This window comes from Penicillium angulare (assembly GCF_028827245.1).
Source record: "Penicillium angulare strain IBT 27051 chromosome Unknown utg000002l_segment0_segment0, whole genome shotgun sequence".
In the NCBI taxonomy this organism is placed as follows: domain Eukaryota; kingdom Fungi; phylum Ascomycota; class Eurotiomycetes; order Eurotiales; family Aspergillaceae; genus Penicillium; species Penicillium angulare.
In genome coordinates, this window is record NW_026623161.1 from 523,378 (window position 1) to 539,219 (window position 15,842).

General features: G+C 46.3%; 4 protein-coding genes across 4 annotated transcripts; 3 read left to right on the forward strand and 1 right to left on the reverse strand.

Annotated features, from left to right (window-relative positions):
* Nucleotides 1-793: 793 nt before the first annotated feature.
* N7478_001658 (uncharacterized protein) lies at nucleotides 794-2,146 on the forward strand (the record flags this gene model as incomplete). The annotated part of the gene is made up of 3 exons (XM_056917873.1): nucleotides 794-1,150; nucleotides 1,209-1,349; nucleotides 1,400-2,146. 3 exons carry the CDS (start codon nucleotides 794-796, stop codon nucleotides 2,144-2,146), a joined length of 1,245 nt encoding a protein of 414 aa, XP_056783484.1.
* A 404-nt stretch (nucleotides 2,147-2,550) lies between these two features.
* On the reverse strand, nucleotides 2,551-5,115 carry N7478_001659 (DUF3433 domain-containing protein; the record flags this gene model as incomplete). Its single annotated transcript, XM_056917874.1, has 2 exons — nucleotides 2,551-4,949; nucleotides 5,067-5,115. 2 exons carry the CDS (start codon nucleotides 5,113-5,115, stop codon nucleotides 2,551-2,553), a joined length of 2,448 nt encoding a protein of 815 aa, XP_056783485.1.
* Nucleotides 5,116-10,997: 5,882 nt separating this feature from the next.
* On the forward strand, nucleotides 10,998-12,806 carry N7478_001660 (putative pH signal transduction protein PalI; the record flags this gene model as incomplete). Its single annotated transcript, XM_056917875.1, has 4 exons — nucleotides 10,998-11,187; nucleotides 11,276-12,488; nucleotides 12,541-12,743; nucleotides 12,802-12,806. The coding sequence occupies 4 exons, from the start codon at nucleotides 10,998-11,000 to the stop codon at nucleotides 12,804-12,806; spliced, it is 1,611 nt and encodes a 536-aa protein (XP_056783486.1).
* Nucleotides 12,807-13,691: 885 nt separating this feature from the next.
* N7478_001661 (potassium channel family protein) lies at nucleotides 13,692-15,811 on the forward strand (the record flags this gene model as incomplete). The annotated part of the gene is made up of 3 exons (XM_056917876.1): nucleotides 13,692-13,877; nucleotides 13,931-14,040; nucleotides 14,101-15,811. 3 exons carry the CDS (start codon nucleotides 13,692-13,694, stop codon nucleotides 15,809-15,811), a joined length of 2,007 nt encoding a protein of 668 aa, XP_056783487.1.
* Nucleotides 15,812-15,842: the final 31 nt, after the last annotated feature.

Below are 15,842 nucleotides of genomic sequence, written 5' to 3' on the forward strand. Positions count from 1 at the left end.
TCTGAATGCAGAATTCCGTTTCGAATATATGCAGGTTCGATCTGTTTTCTTATAGAGACTCAATTTGAATATGTGATTCCGTAGGGCAAGAGTGAGTGAAGATCGGCGTGTTCGCGAACACTGACGAGCGGCGGTTGAATCTGCGGAGGCGGAGTCAATGCAGATCGATCAGGTGACCAGCCCGGGTTGTATGGGTCTTGGACTCTTGGGAACTTCATTCTGTCAATCAACGAATGATCGATTGGATAATCAAGAAAGTCGTGTATATCTCATGTTATAGCCAGACTTTGGTTATTCAAGGCAAAAACTTCATTCTCGTTGACATGGATTGAAGTTGGAGGTGCAGAACTCCCTCAATGCCGCATTACGCCAACCCCAAAGAAGAGCCCCGATTGAAGCCGAGAACTGGGTATTTTAATGAAGAATGGTTTATCAGGGAAAACCAAGTACAGGATGCAAAAATTGCCGAAAACGGCGCATCAAGGTAAAAGACCTTGAAGCTGATCATCCAAGACAACAGACTAAGCTGATTTTCTAGTGTGATGAAACTCGTCCACACTGCAATGCATGCACCAGGACAGGTCGCGAATGTCCAGGTTACTCGCATCCGTTTGATTTGGTTTTGAGAGATCATACGGCAGCTTTTATGAAAAAAGCAGAGGCCTCAAAGACACAATCTAGGGCCATCAGCAAAGCAGAATTAAACTCAGATGGGACTGACTCATGTTCCGAAGATGCATCTACATCTACAAGGCCACCTTCGCCTGATATATCAATAATATCTGCAAATTCCATGCCTCTATATAATCCACCACCTGCAGAAATTTATCAGCCCATGGAAGATACTGTTGTCCCGCTATTCTTCAATTCCTACCTATACCTACCCAAAGATCCTCATATACGCAATGGGTTCATGGAAATTTTGCCTGAGCTGTTTTCAAATGCTAGGCCCGGCTCCCATCTTCATACGAGCACATTAGCTGTTGCTTTCTTCACATTAGCAGCTTGGACAGGACAGGAGCAGTTGCTCAAAGCCTCGCAACGATATTTTATGGAGGCTTTGCCGAAGATCAGAGTAGCATTGCTGTCCAATGATGATAACGAATATAATGACATTCTAATGTCCATTATGATGATGTCCACTTATGAGGTGAATATCACTATCATTATACCCGAATATTGGATAAACTAGCTGACTCGATATCAAGGAATTCGTTGCAATGAAAGACTGGGAAGCACCCATGAAGGCCCACTTGAGAGGTGCCATTGCACTTATCAACAGCCGGAAGACTAAGGCAATAGAAGGTCCTTCATCATCGACACTTCATCAAGCTGTTCAAACTCAAATTGTACGTTCCCTTGAGTATTTACCTTGATATCGTCTGACCTACTTCCGTAGATCAAAACTACCCGTGGTCTCGAGATGCCAATGGTCCCAACCCCAGAAGTCTGGCCACTAGCACAAACCAAAAGCGCCCCTTCTCCCCGTATTTTCCTCTCGTTAGCTGCGTCGGAAATAGTGACACTACGCCAATTATGGGAACAGATGAGATCAGAGCGACCAACCGAATCCGAGGTCCTATCCGTCCTCAACAAAGCAACACAAATCGACACCAGCCTCGTATCATGGAAATACTGGGTTCCATCAAATTGGAACCCCGTCGCAGCAAGCATAATCCCCCAGTCCGTCCGTGACGCCGGACTCTATAATAATCTATGCGACTGCTACGCGGACATGTGGATAGCTTCAACATGGAACACCTACCGTGACTGCCGCATACTAGTACAGAGCATCATGCTAAAATGTCTTCGCCTCCTGCCACCAGAAGCTCAAAATGGAAACAGAGTAGCTGCGGTTCAATCAACAATTCAAAAGCTTGCCGATGAGATCTGTGCCTCTGTACCGTTTTTTCTGGGTAGTCAGATGGAATCTGTGCAGATGAAGTCGACCCTTGTTCAGTATCCGTTCGCTGAAACGCGACCAGTCACATCGACTCACAAGCAATCTGCTCCCTTGATGGGGGCTTGGCAGATTTTTCCTTGTTTGCGGAATCTTCAGCCATCTGATTTGGGGTTGCCATCGAGGCAGGTTAAGTGGTTGGAGGAACAGATGAACAGGGTGTTGGTCATTTACTTCCAGAAATGATATAATTCCAATAGAGCCATCTATTTCAACGAACACCCATTCATGTTTATAGTATTCAAACTTAATACCCCGATGAAGGTAAAGAAAGCCAGAGCGATAGAATGAAGAAGTCCGAATATTATGCTTTGTATATCATTAATCTATCCTCCATGCTAGCGCTAAGAACCCGATATATTCGAAAAAAAGTGTACACCATGCAAGAGCGCCATAAATGCTATATCAGGCGCAGTAAACGAAAACTTCAGATCGCTTGTACGCGACCATGAAAAAAGAAACCAAAACCAAAGACCGGGACAGAACAGAACAAAAAAACAGAACAAAAAATATTATCGAAATATTCGCTCAAAAGAGATGCAAATCATAACAGCATAAATAGTAAAGGCGAAACAATGTAACCGAAATGTTTATTTCATCGACCCCGTCGTAATAAGCATATCTGTTCGACCAGGTCGAGTAAATCGATCAATACCGAGATGCTCTTTACCATCACGGCCAACGTATATTCCAAAGCCGTACATGGGCAACAAGCGCTCAGAGGGTGGTGCAACAATAAGACGAGTAACAAGGTCAGTCTTACTGCGCGGCTCACGGAGAAGCTTATCAGCAAGAAGTGGAGACTGGTATAAAAATGTCATAAGATCGGATAATGTGCTTATGTCATGGGGTAAATGACGACGGCGACCTGGCCAGATAGCTAGAGTTGAGACGGCGTATAAAGCGCAGAAGGCGATAAGAGCGTAGTAAGCTGGCACTAGGGCTGAGATGCGGACAGCGTTGTCTGATGGATACCAGAGGGCGATGAAGATGCCTCCAGCGAGAATGGGGATGGAGACTGAGATGAGGCTCATGAATGATAGCCAGGCGACTTTGTAGTGGCCATTGATGATGGCCTGCATTGTTACTTGGAATGGAAGAGAGGAAGGGTAGGATAGGAGAATGCTTTTGTCGGCGGAGGCACCGCTAGGTGCAGAGAGTTCGACGAATGGCTGGAGGGCACGGAAGTAGAGGTCGAGTGGTTGCCAAGCGAGGAAGAGGACGTTTCCGATTAAGGCGGGGATGAAGCTGTATAGGAAGTTTGAGGAGGAGAAGGCGGTTGTGGATGGGAGAGTTGGAAGTTTTGGAGGGAATCCGCCGATAATGGCATTGTTGACGAAGCTGACGGTGACGAATGCAATGAATAGAGCGAAGACAATAATGGTCCAGCTGATTACGGCGGGGCTGCGAAGAAACCATGGAATCCAGCGGTATCGAGTGAAGGGCGAGTACAGATGGTGGTCGAATGGGTCGTTGGCGAATGCACCGTGGTGTTCGAGATCGAAGCGAACCTTTGTCAGTCCTTGGGGCTGCTTGTCCCGACTCTTCTCGGTCTGATGAAGCGACGGAGTACGAATTGGCGCATCAACTTCTCCGATACCGTAGAATATCTCGGGTTTCATTGACAACTTCCAGTATCCTAGGCGGAGGACGCGAGAGTCAAGTGTGTCTTTAACTTTAGGGACTGTCTCTGAGTGTTCATAGTCGTGGAGAATGTTGGATCTTTGAACGATGGAGACAAGGTCTGCCAGACAAACTGGATCCCACATCAAGCCAGTCCATCCTCGTACAAATCTGAGCAGTACAAGCACGAGGCCAAGAACTAGAAGTCCATAAGATCCAACTAATGTCCATCCAACAGATTGCACCGAGGCCCATCTCCATACACCCTGACCATCGATAATGTAGTATTTAGCTTGGAAAAGGCAGCTAAGAAGAGGGATGGCGAAGAAGTTCGAAAGCCAAATAGTAAACAAAGAGAATCCGAAAAGGACTTCGCCATGTTGAAAATGCGAAAAGTCAGGGAGGAGAAAGTTTCGAGGAAGAATAGGTAATCCTTGCAAAACATTTCCTCGTTTGCTTTCAGACGCCATAATAGCAAACGGCGCTGTGCGATAAACAGCTGCCTGGATCACAAACATCCAGAAGATGATAGGCGCAGCTAGAATCTGAGGAAGAAACTGGAGTACGAAATACCGGGTGCCGCCTTTACCTTCATAGCCCCAGAGCCCTTGATGTCCATGAGACCAGACATTGCAGAAAACTATCCCAGCGATCATGAGAAGACAGCTGAAGATGGCGAGTAAAAGAGCCCATGGTCGAAGTACCAAAGGTAAATAGTCAAGAGCAGGGTACATTAAACTTTTCTCTGGTGGATCAACGGCAACAAATGATTCGGGATCAATTGAATTCGGCCTTTGCGGTAGAGCTTGTGGGGAGGGCGACTTGTACTTGGGTCGTTGAGGTGTTTCAGTATATCGAATCGGGGTTCGAGTGCGAGTGAAGTATCCAAGTCCTTCGTCCCACACTAAGCGATCAGCAGGGTATTCATCTCTAGTGGTAGATACTGAATCCTGTCGACTTGGGCCGTTGGCTTCCTCCTCCCGAGTAAGTTGGTTAAGTGCGAATTGGACATAAGGTGTGTCGTCCAACCCAGGAGTAGGAGCCGGGCCAGCATAGTCACTTGGTACACGGCGAACAGTCTCATCTGACTTAGGACTGATTCGAGCAATTCTATCTTCACCAAACCGAACTGTACTAGTGGTTGGTGGCCGAGGAGATCCTAGATCTTGAGCAGTCGGTTGCTGTTGACGTGGTACCGTCGGCGAAGACGCCTGAGAAGACGGATGAGAATCAGGAGTCGCAAACCGCATTGCAGTGATACGGCTCTCCGGACTTGAAGATGTTCGTGGTTCTGAGAAAGAGTAATAGTCGTCTGATGCAGCGATAGATCGCGCGGATTCTGTTTGATGCACTTGGGGTTTGTTAGCTGGAGATGCGTCAGCAAAAGAGCATGAAATATGAGCTTCGGAATCTCGAGCTTCATAATCCGAGTTTCTTAAGCTCTCATATTTTAAACACGACTTGACGGGCATCTTGTACATACAGTTGACGTTTCGTAGACTAAAGTTTCGTGGACCGGGAGAATTCGACATGTCGGTCGTGGAATGTGAATGATTGATTCCACAGGCGAAAATTTTTAATCGAGAAGCATTCCACACAATGGAGCTCCAGTAGTCAATGAGGATCTAGAAAAAGCTCGAGGTGCAACTCAGTGGGCTTTTGTTTGGCTGTTGCTCTTGCGGTGGGCATCTCCCAGCCTCCCCCAGCCACCACGTCGTAAACCGGTACGAAACAAACCAATAGGGATGATTGAGACATGGGAGGTTGTCAAAATACGGTAAAAATGATAAATCATAAAATTTAATATCGAATCAAAATCCGAGGCAAGGTGATCAGCCTGACGTCTTGTCCTGTCAACCCATAGATTCGCGGCCCGACTCCTCCCAATCCATAGATGTAGTGAAGCTTGGCTTGACACACCTAGGTGATCTACAACATAGACTTTCAGCAATAATTAATACTAGCCTACACTCCTCTTCCAGAATATCTAGCATTAAATTTGAATATTTATGCATAGAAAAGATGAACCACATCTTAGGGCCTTGATTTTCGATTTTTTGCGGTCGGGACAGCCTACGCAGAAGAACTTCAATGTTGACCCACTAACAAATCATCAAGTGTAATATCCGAGAGCCCCATCTTCAACGCCCAACCCAAATAATTACCATCCTAGATTATGCCCAGACGTAGGGATTTCCTCCACGATTGACTGAACTTGACTCGACAATTTAACCTTTGACTCACTAGTTGTTTGGGCAAAGTGTAGTGTTCCCTTTCCCCTTGCTGCCACACAGCGTGGCTGGGCCGCCATCCCGACCACCCGCCTGGGATTTGAAAACACGAGGCTACCACCTATATAATTAGCCAGTGGAACCTGATCATAAGGTGAAAACTTGAGGTTGACAAGAATAAACAATTCACTTTGTCGCTACAATTTGTGCTGGTGGTTTCGCGCTTTGTCTTGGGTATCAAGTCATGTTTGATGGCGATGGCAGGCTTAATGTAAAAATCCCAGACTATTTTTAGCCATCCCTGTATTACAGTAGGAAATTGGCAATATGTACACAATTCCATCATATCCCTGACTTGCAAAATTGTGAGTTGCTCAATATATTTACCAAGGGCAGATCTAATGTCATCTTAATGTAATTAAATATCCACTTGGTGGCGACGAATTTCCAAAGGACTTCAAGTTCAAGCTCATCCCATCGATACTAGATACAATGATTGTGGCAAATATACAGAGATCAAGGGAACCCGTCGCCGACGGCATCGAAAAAAGCCATTGGAATGAACAAAAAACCTAACAGGAATGTGCGAGTCGGCTAAAATAGACTGATACACTGCATATGGGCAGCAATGGATTAGTTATGAAGAAGCTGAGGGCAACATGAGAGTTTGTTCTTCAAAATCTACACCTGGATTGCATACTATTTCACAGAAGCTAATTTACAATTATTTATAGTATACTTCAAGGAAATAAGGTTGAAATTGTACAAGGCAATGTATCCTCCTCATTCGATTGAAACCAAATCGTTGGCAATGAACGCCTAGGAAAATGAGCCAATGTTCATCTTGCGTGGCTCAATGAGCATGAGCATGACCATTATCAAATCTTTTGTGGTAATATTCTTACCAAAGCTGAGCACAACCTACTAAACGTTTTTCGAGTGGAATACGAGGGCAACTGAGAAGTTGATAACATTGAGAAAAATAGATATAAAGATGCCAGTGTAGACAAATTTGTACATGACTGCGTAGGAAAGTCTGCGAGATTTTCGAATTATGTAGAATCCCGGGAAGACTGCTGTAAAAAGCCATCTCTCCTACTATGCATTTGAAATAAAAGAATTGAGTCCTGATGCCAGGGTTATGCGATTTGATGGAGAGTTCAAGTTTTTCTCTGTATGAAAATACTAGTATGTGTATACCTTAACCAAATCCCACCTGGGCATCATGATCTTATCAAGGCATATCTCGACCCAGAGATCATGATCATCGCGCAATCAACTGAATACTTCGACCATTATGCGACGAGACCCTGTTAAGGTCAGCGATATAATCACAAGGAAGCAAGACACGAAGCGGAATTCTGACTTGCGAACATTCCCAGCTCCTCCGACTCCAAATTTAACATAGTGTTCTTGAACATGCGATTCAGATCCACAGCTTGGGTTATCATTCCGGGGTGTCATTCCCCACGTTTGAACCAGAGTTGCCCTTTCCGAGAGTAGAGAGGAATCCCCTTCATCGCAGGTCTTTTTTCGTCGTAGCCAAGGCCATAATTTCCAAAGGCAGCGCATGATGCATAAAATGATTAATTTGATTTGCAGGATAATATGACTAAGTCTATGCCAAGGCGTTTCACTTGATCTTGCTTGTTAAATCAAACAAAGATATGGATCTAATCAAGATGAAATAGAAGACATTTCTCTTTTAAGTTGCATCTGTTCTGTCATGAGGAAGTGTTTGTTGGGTTACGCTCATGTTGTATGACATGGATGTTTAGAGCTACCATTTTTACTTCCTTCGATTCTCGTAGCGTTTAAATGGTCTAATGGTATGTGAAATAGAGAACCCTTTGAAGTCATTAATTAACAAAACTATTAGTATCTTTACCAAGGTTATCCAAAGACAAGGGAAGCAACTAAGAAGCGACCTCATGTTCTAAATTTACACACTTTCCTCCCGTCCCCAGACAATGCGACAATGGCATTTGGGTTGTCTGTGTAACCTACTATGTAGTATTCTTCGACTCTATCTGTTTGCATTCCTAGTTGAATAACGTAAAAAAGATGATAAACAAACTATATCTCTGTGGTATAGTAATTGCCGAGAAAATGCCGATTTGGCTAGGCATGAGAATTGTCATAAGCTTAATTCCAAGCTTACTTTCCCCCACAGGTACGCACTTATCGTGTAATAGCCACTCTGGAAGGTCAGGGGATGACTAGCAGATATAATTCAAAAGAAGCTCAAATAGCCGATTGGTTCAAACAGCTTGCGCATATCTCTATGTAATCCGAACCACTTGACACATCTCAGATCGGGTCGGGGCTTCTCCGTAGCAGATTTGCCATTCAAAAAGCGGCTGGTTTTCCCCCGTCGGACTGCGGCGTGCAGGATGGGGCTTTTTTGGAGCGTTTCTACGTTGAGACTTTTCTTATTGGCTAAATAAACAAGCTAGCCCTGCATTTGGCACCCGTTTTTCCATCTAGCTTCCAAGATTGTCTAATTAGCTTCGGGACGCTTTGTTTGTCTGTGCTTTAGTCTAAGAAAGTACGGAGTATGGATACGACCAAGGCATTGAAATGTTTGAATATAATATCTAAATCGAGCCTGTGATATTTGGTTAAGACTAATGTACTGTATTGAGATCAGTAGAATATTGTTTCAACACTAAACTTCGCATGGCGTTTACTCTCATGTAAGTAGACGCTTCTTGGCCCCCATGAGCCGCGCCCAAGCGGGGCTTTAATTATCACCGCCCATGATCACCAATTATTTTTGACATCTTGCAGCCGCGAGACCTCCATAATATGGGTGCTTGAGGACTGACAACAGTGGTTGCCATTATATTCTTCCTCGCTTTCACCAGCCAAGCCGCCTTGCTCTTAAAAAGGAACACCACCGTTGCTCTCCCGGAAGGAATCACTTATCAAAAAGATGCAGAACTAATCTGTACCCCTACAGGATGGACCGACATCCTTTCTTTCTTTCTGGGCAACTATGGCGCTCACGCCACCACTTTAATCACTTTGCCAGGCGACTCGACGCTTGCCGGCATCGTCAACATAGTCGCGGCTCTCTTTCTTCCAAATACAGGGGTTAATAGGGGGCTTCGCACTATTTTTCGACACGCTGTATTATGGAAAGATCATCTGCAACAAGCCCAGCGAGCAGGTGCTTTATGTATGGTGGTTCGATATAGAGCATGGCAACCTGAACCTGGGAAGAAGCTGCGGTCTTTATTTTATTTCCCTCATACGCTAGGTAGAGATGCCAGAAAACCACCTGAGTCATTGCGTAGACATGGATAGGTCGATCGTCTCCATAGTCGTTATATGGATTACCGCTGCCGCCCCTCAGATTCAGTGATTAAGAAGCCTGGGTCTTTTATTCAGATATCCTTATGGACTCCGAGTTTGCAGACTTTGTGGATCGTTTCTAACGCCTGTTTTAGGCATTATGTCTTTCAAACTTGATTCGTATATTAGAAGACTGTTAGTATTGATCCCATTCACGATTTAAAAGAGTCAAATTTGCTGAAAGACCAGACATATACACTGCACTGGATTATAAGCTTAAGCTATCTTATCGCAATTGGGGCAATGTCCCACTTCAAAGCAGGCTCAAGTACTGTTGCGCAAAGAGTGTGGATGATGGTATGGCTTGCTGTAAACATGTGTACTAGCAACGATGATTTTGAAGAGGAAGAGATTGCGTCCTTTCTCATAGACAGCTCAAAAATAATAAAGGAACGTATGCAGGGGGAGCATTACCAGCATAATAGTCGGCCAAATTTATCTGTTCGTCCATGGCAATCTTTGTTTCGCTTCCTTTGGATGATTGTTAGGAACGGCGCCATCTAGGCTGTGTCAGTCGGACGGCTGGTTATTGTTGGTCAAATGCTCTATGCATATGGATCGTGTATAAGTTTAGAATGATTGAGTCTCGCCCTTGTTAGCTATCTTCATATCAAAGTTGTGTGCAAGGACTAGATTCACAGGAGACTTAAAACGATGTCAAAAGTGGAGCACATGGGGTATTTATGACATATGGCCCCGTTAAAACTATCAGAAACCTCCAGGATGGGCCGATGGTCCGTGTAGACCGTCTAGATTCTAACTGTCGCAGATCTCGTTTCATACAAATCAATCGTTAGAGCTTCCTTGGGTCGGGACCCCGATGGGCTAGAACGCGGAAATTGCCAATTTCGGGGGACAAAGAACATTTAAGCTTCGCACATTCGCATGCTTTGTAGTATATGCGGGACTTGTATGCGAGAATTCTCATTTCCACTTTATTAGCCATGACCCGCCAAAGGACTTTATTCTCTTGTTCTTTGAGAATAAGACTCGTCTATTTCTCCGCCTAGTCAGGAATTGTGGAGCCCTTGTACAGGACTGGGCACGCTAAGAATGTGTTTAGTGGTGTGACTCGTGGGGAGCACAGTGCATACACCATCAACGGGACAATTGGCGAGTCCACAAGGCTTGGCATAGTCGGTCCATGGGATCTATCCCGAAGCAACCCCGACCCGGAAGAGCGAATAAGGGAGAGAGACGGGGGGATCTGTGCACCGTGGTCAGCCTCACCCGGATGGGTTCTGGAATGGGAACAAAGAAATCATGGCCAAGAAAAGGGGCCAGAAGTAGAATACAATGAAATAAATGAAGTCGAAACTGGCGTTCAAGTTTGTATGTAGACTGTAGATGATCCACGAGAGGAAGGAGCGAGTCTCTTTGCTCTTTCCCGTGAATCAGATCACAATTGCTGCCTGAGGTGTCAAACTCCCTGACCACGGTTTCCATTCTTCCTCGACTCTTTCGCCTCCGCATTTGCGCGCGCCTCTTATCTCTTTCGTTCCTTTTTTGACTTTCTTCCCTCTCACCTTCTTTTTCTTACGTTCATTGCCTTACCCTTTTCTTTTTCAGACTCTTGTGGACGAGAGTCAAGTAAAAAGACAAAGGACTCACTATCTCCGATCTTTATCCTTCTTCATTCCCGAACCCCTCTTCTTAGCAGCCCTGCAATGACCCTGCCAATGCTAGCTTGAATCGCAATCTCGCCCTCATCGGACTCTGCGCGCTATCTGCAAGTCTGAATTCCATTCGTTTTTGTTCCAACTAAAGAAATAGAGAGAGAGGGAGACACGACATAAGGGCGCCAACGATCGCCCTCTCCCCTCACGATGTTACTCAAACCCGCAACACCCCTCACCATTTTGCTCTTCATCACATTTGCGCTATTGTTGATCACCTGTATTTCTACTCCGATCGTGAAGGGAATCCCCCTGGCGACCTATAAAAAGGTTGATTATGGTGTCTTTGGCTATTGCGATGGAGACAAGTGTACTGGAATCCACGTCGGATACACAAGTAGTAAGTTATACCCGCAGTTATTTCTATCTTTTTTCTTTGGTTTCTGCCTGCTCGGATGGCTGGCTAAGCTTTTTGTTCCTGTTTTTAGCCGGCGATGGCGACGACTTCGATCTTCCCTCCAATGCTCGTAAATCGCTCTCCGCTATTTTGATCGTGCACCCAATCGCTGCCTTCTTGAACCTCGTTTGTCTCTGCCTGGCCGCGGCGGCCCACTTCCACGCACCCTCCCATTCTCCACGCTTCCTCCTAGCTCTGCTTATTTTGCTGTTGCCGACACTTTTGGTTACCCTTCTTGCCTTCTTGGTGGATATTCTACTCTTTGTACCTCACCTAAAATGGGCTGGATGGATCGTACTCGCGGCCACTATTATCTTGGTCTCGTGCGGAGTTGTAACATGTGCGATGCGCCGGACCCTCGTAAGCCGCAAGGCTAGAAAGCGCCGTATCGCTGAGAATGCCGAAATGAGTGGGGAGAATTACTATAATCGCCAGACTGCCGCTACAGCTGCTATCGCAAATGAACCTGAGCCGGTCACAGAAACGAAGGAACCCGTGGTAGCTGGATCCACATCCGATGAACAGACCTTTGCGACGTTCCGCACCAATACTCGGGACAGTGATGATGACCGCATGCCGCTTAATACCCATACCCCGCTGAATGAAGGCCCTGCTCCCCCCAGTCGTCGTGGAACTCCGTACCGCACTCAAGATGAACAGGGCTTGCCCCCGTCAGGTCCATACGGAGCCGGTCAAATGATGCGGAATCCCTCTGATCCCCGCCTGCGTGCTCAATATTCTGATGGAAGCATTGGTCGACAAGGCACTCCACCTGGCTTCCCCTCCCGCGGCCGAGGTGGTTATCCTCCTCGAGGTGCGTATGGACGTGGTGGGCCTTATAATGGAGCTCCTCGTGGTCGCGGTGGCTATATGGGCCCAATGGCTCCACGGGGTCGTGGTGGAATGCCGCCACCTCGGGGCGCTCCACGAGGTGGCTACCGGTATGAGACTGGACCTGGTGGTGGCTTTGATGCGTACGGCCGACCTATGCACGCAGCCGATGACACATATGAGCCCCAGGGTACAGCTGCCATGGGACCAATGCGCGAGCCCTCCCCCGGGCCGATTGGAATGGCAGTCTCTCATGATAATGTCGGTCAAGCGATTGAGATGACGCCCCAATCACGACACCACCTCGATCATCATGAATCCATGATGAGCAGTGATTCTCAACCACATGCTTTATCTGTGGACGGTCACAACATTCCTCTTGAAAGCCCAACAAGTTTGTATAGTCGCGCCGAGTAAGTTTCATCTGACGCAATCCAAGTCTTCTTTTACTAAACGTTCATACAGATCCTACGTTCCTGCTCGTGCTGGCTGGGGCGCGGATGATGCTCGTCGTACTTTGTCGCCTCGCCTGCCCCCATCACCGGTGCATGCGACAACAACACAAGGCACCGCCTACTATGAAGACGTGGACCCTCGATTCGATCGTCGACCTTCACCCCAAAATAACCATAAACTACCCTCATCCCTCACACCAGGAGCAGCGCACTGTATGTTTTCCGTCTCGTTCCAACTGCATGGCTATATTCATTGCTAACCGACCACTAGTTTGATGAACACTTTTAATGAGTGGTCCAAGTTGCTCCTAACCTGATTCCGCACGTCCCGACTTATATTCTTTTTGCGATACCCCTTTCTATCTCCCTTGCCACCTGTGATATAACCTGTCGATATTATAATGGGTTTCCCGCCTCTTCTCGAGTGCTTCTTATCTCGGGTTATCCGGAAGGCGAAGTTATAAGGTGTTTTGATTTGAGTTTCCCTGGTGGCACTTCACGTCATTACGGAGCTTGTTTTCTTCTTTTTTTTCTTGGATTAAACTTTATGAAAGCAGAAGCTGGCTCTAATCTGCTGTCCCTGATGATGATTTCTGTGTCAGCCCGAATGTACAGATACGGGCGACACAAGATGTACAGAGATCGATTTCATGGCTTCCTGTTGTTTTCCAGGACCAAAAGCACATAGTGTGAGTTCCGTGTTTTCACACTGCTTTGGGCTTGAGATCATGTCTTTTACTTTCTTTGGGGAGTTTTTCCTATATATTTCAACTCCAAAATATACAATCCACTTATTTTTCTCCACTAACTGGATCTACTTATCTCTTGTTCCTGAACTGCATCATTTTGTGCACGGTTACATGGATCTTATATCCACCACACGTGACATGACGTACATGCTCCGCCCTGATTGGTGAACTGTGCATTCCTCGATTAGCCATTGTCGATCATGACGGCCACGCCTGCCAAAAAGCTTGATCCTTGATTTTGTTGGCCACTAAGCTAATTTCCGACAGACAAGCACTTGAAGTCTCCACTTCTAACGTTCCCCCTTCTCTCTTTCAATCATGAATCTACCGCCATCTGGTCATCAACTATTCAACTTCGCCTTGAGTCTCTTAACGTCTCTATAGATCAAAGTCCCGAGTGGGTCTGAGCACTATGAATGACCCCGGGTTAGACGATGCCATCGCAGACGAGGCGAATGCCTTGGATGAGTTCTCCTCCTCAAGTCGACGGGAGGACAACAGTGCCGCCGCCAGTAATGAAAAGGCACTTGAACAAACTTCGCAGGATGCATTGTCGGCCAGATGGTGGCTTGCTAGTACTGCGTATCCACTGGCAGCTGTATGTGTATCCCGGAGCGTAGATGTTATACAGTGGTTCTAATCTTCATAAAGGGTACCTTTGGGCCAATGGCCAGCGCCTTCAACGTTTGTTCCTTGGCCCAGACATGGCGCATGGCGCGAGACAGTGAAGGCGGGTACGAGAATGTGACTGATCCAAAATGGTATGTTTGAATGCATCTAGATAAATATTTATGAATTCTTCTCATGACATCAATCCCCAGGGTCATCTCTGTGAATGCTCTTTCGTTCTTTTGTGCTATAGTGGCGAACGTGTTTCTATCCTTGAATATGGCCCGTCGAATAAGATTTTCAATTGCTCAGCCGGTCATTATTCTTGGATGGTTCATCGCTTCAACACTTCTCATTGCGATTATCATTCCATTTGGAGTGACAATGTACAAACCAGATAATACGAATCGTGTGTTTACTCAAGCATATTTTTACGCGATCTTTGCAGCCATCACCTACTTTGTTATTGCATGTCTCATGATAGTCACGGTATACGGAGCCAGGAAAGGTCATTACAGTTCTGAATTCAAACTGAGCAACAGCCAGCGAACCTTAATGCTCCAGACCATTATATTCTGCTTCTACCTCCTCGCAGGCGCGGCAGTATACGCGAAGATCGAAGGCTGGCGTTTTCTAGATGCAGTTTATTGGGCTGACTTCACCGTACTCACTATCGGTGTGGGAAATTTGGCCCCTGCAACTCACCTTGGTCGTGGACTGCTTTTCCCATTCGCCATTGGCGGAGTTGTGGTACTTGGACTTATCATCTCGTCAATCAGAACGTTGATGTTAGAGCGCGGACGTCAGCAAATGGCCAATGCCCTTGCGACACGCACTCGCAAATTTCTCGTGAAACAAGCAACGTCAGAAAACAATCGGCTTCGTGGTCTTGTACCGGATCTCCGACCAAATGAGGAAGACAATCATCGCGACCGACAAAAGCGAGAATTCATCACCATGCAGCGGATCCGCCAGATAGCTACTGTGCAACACAAATGGATCTCTCTCACGCTGTCCTTAATAGTATGGATGGCTTTGTGGCTTATCGGCGCGGTAGTATTCTGGCGGTCGGAAACACACCAGGCATGGACATATTTCGAGTCCCTCTACTTCGCATACGTCACTCTTCTGACAATTGGATACGGTGATATTTACCCCATGAGCAGTCTTGGTAAATCATTTTTCGTTTTCTGGTCGCTGCTCGCTGTGCCCACAATCACTATTCTCATCTCGAACATTGGCGATACTCTTATCCATTTCGTTCGCGATCTCACTTTATACGTTGGAGAAATCACTATTTTACCAGGTGATGAACCGTTTCTGGAACGCCTCAAGGATATCTTCCGAATGTCTTGGTCCGACAAATGGGTTCAGGAAACACTCGGCGAGAAGTCTACCACCCAAGATGTTCTCAATAATCCAGACACAGATGGTGACCCCGAACAAGCAAACTACCGAGCTCATCGCGCTCTCGAAACAGAAGAGCATATGAAAGAAGACTCAGCGCGGGCTCGGGGCGATATCACTGCTGAGAACGTACATCACTATCACTATCTTCTTTTTCGGGAAATTCGCAAGATGATGGAGTATACACGGAGCAATCTGTTGAAGGAATTTGATTACCTGGAGTGGGAGTATTATCTTGCTCTTGTATCTGGGAAGCATAAGCCTGCCACGGATGATCAAGCTATGAATAAGGAGGATGAAGAAAGAGAGCGGATGTTTTTTGAGCAGTGGAGTTGGATTGATAAGAAGAATCCCCTGCTTGGAGAGAAGAGCGAGGTTGAGTGGCTACTTAATGCGTTGACAGAGGCGCTGGAGAGGGAGTTGAAGACTGCTAGTCGGGGCTATCATACTCATCAGCCCGATGAGCCCGATGGGTCTAGTGAGGCTACAGCTGGGAGCCAATCACAGGAGAAATGAAGTTTGTCTACGTATTTGTAATTTAATACTT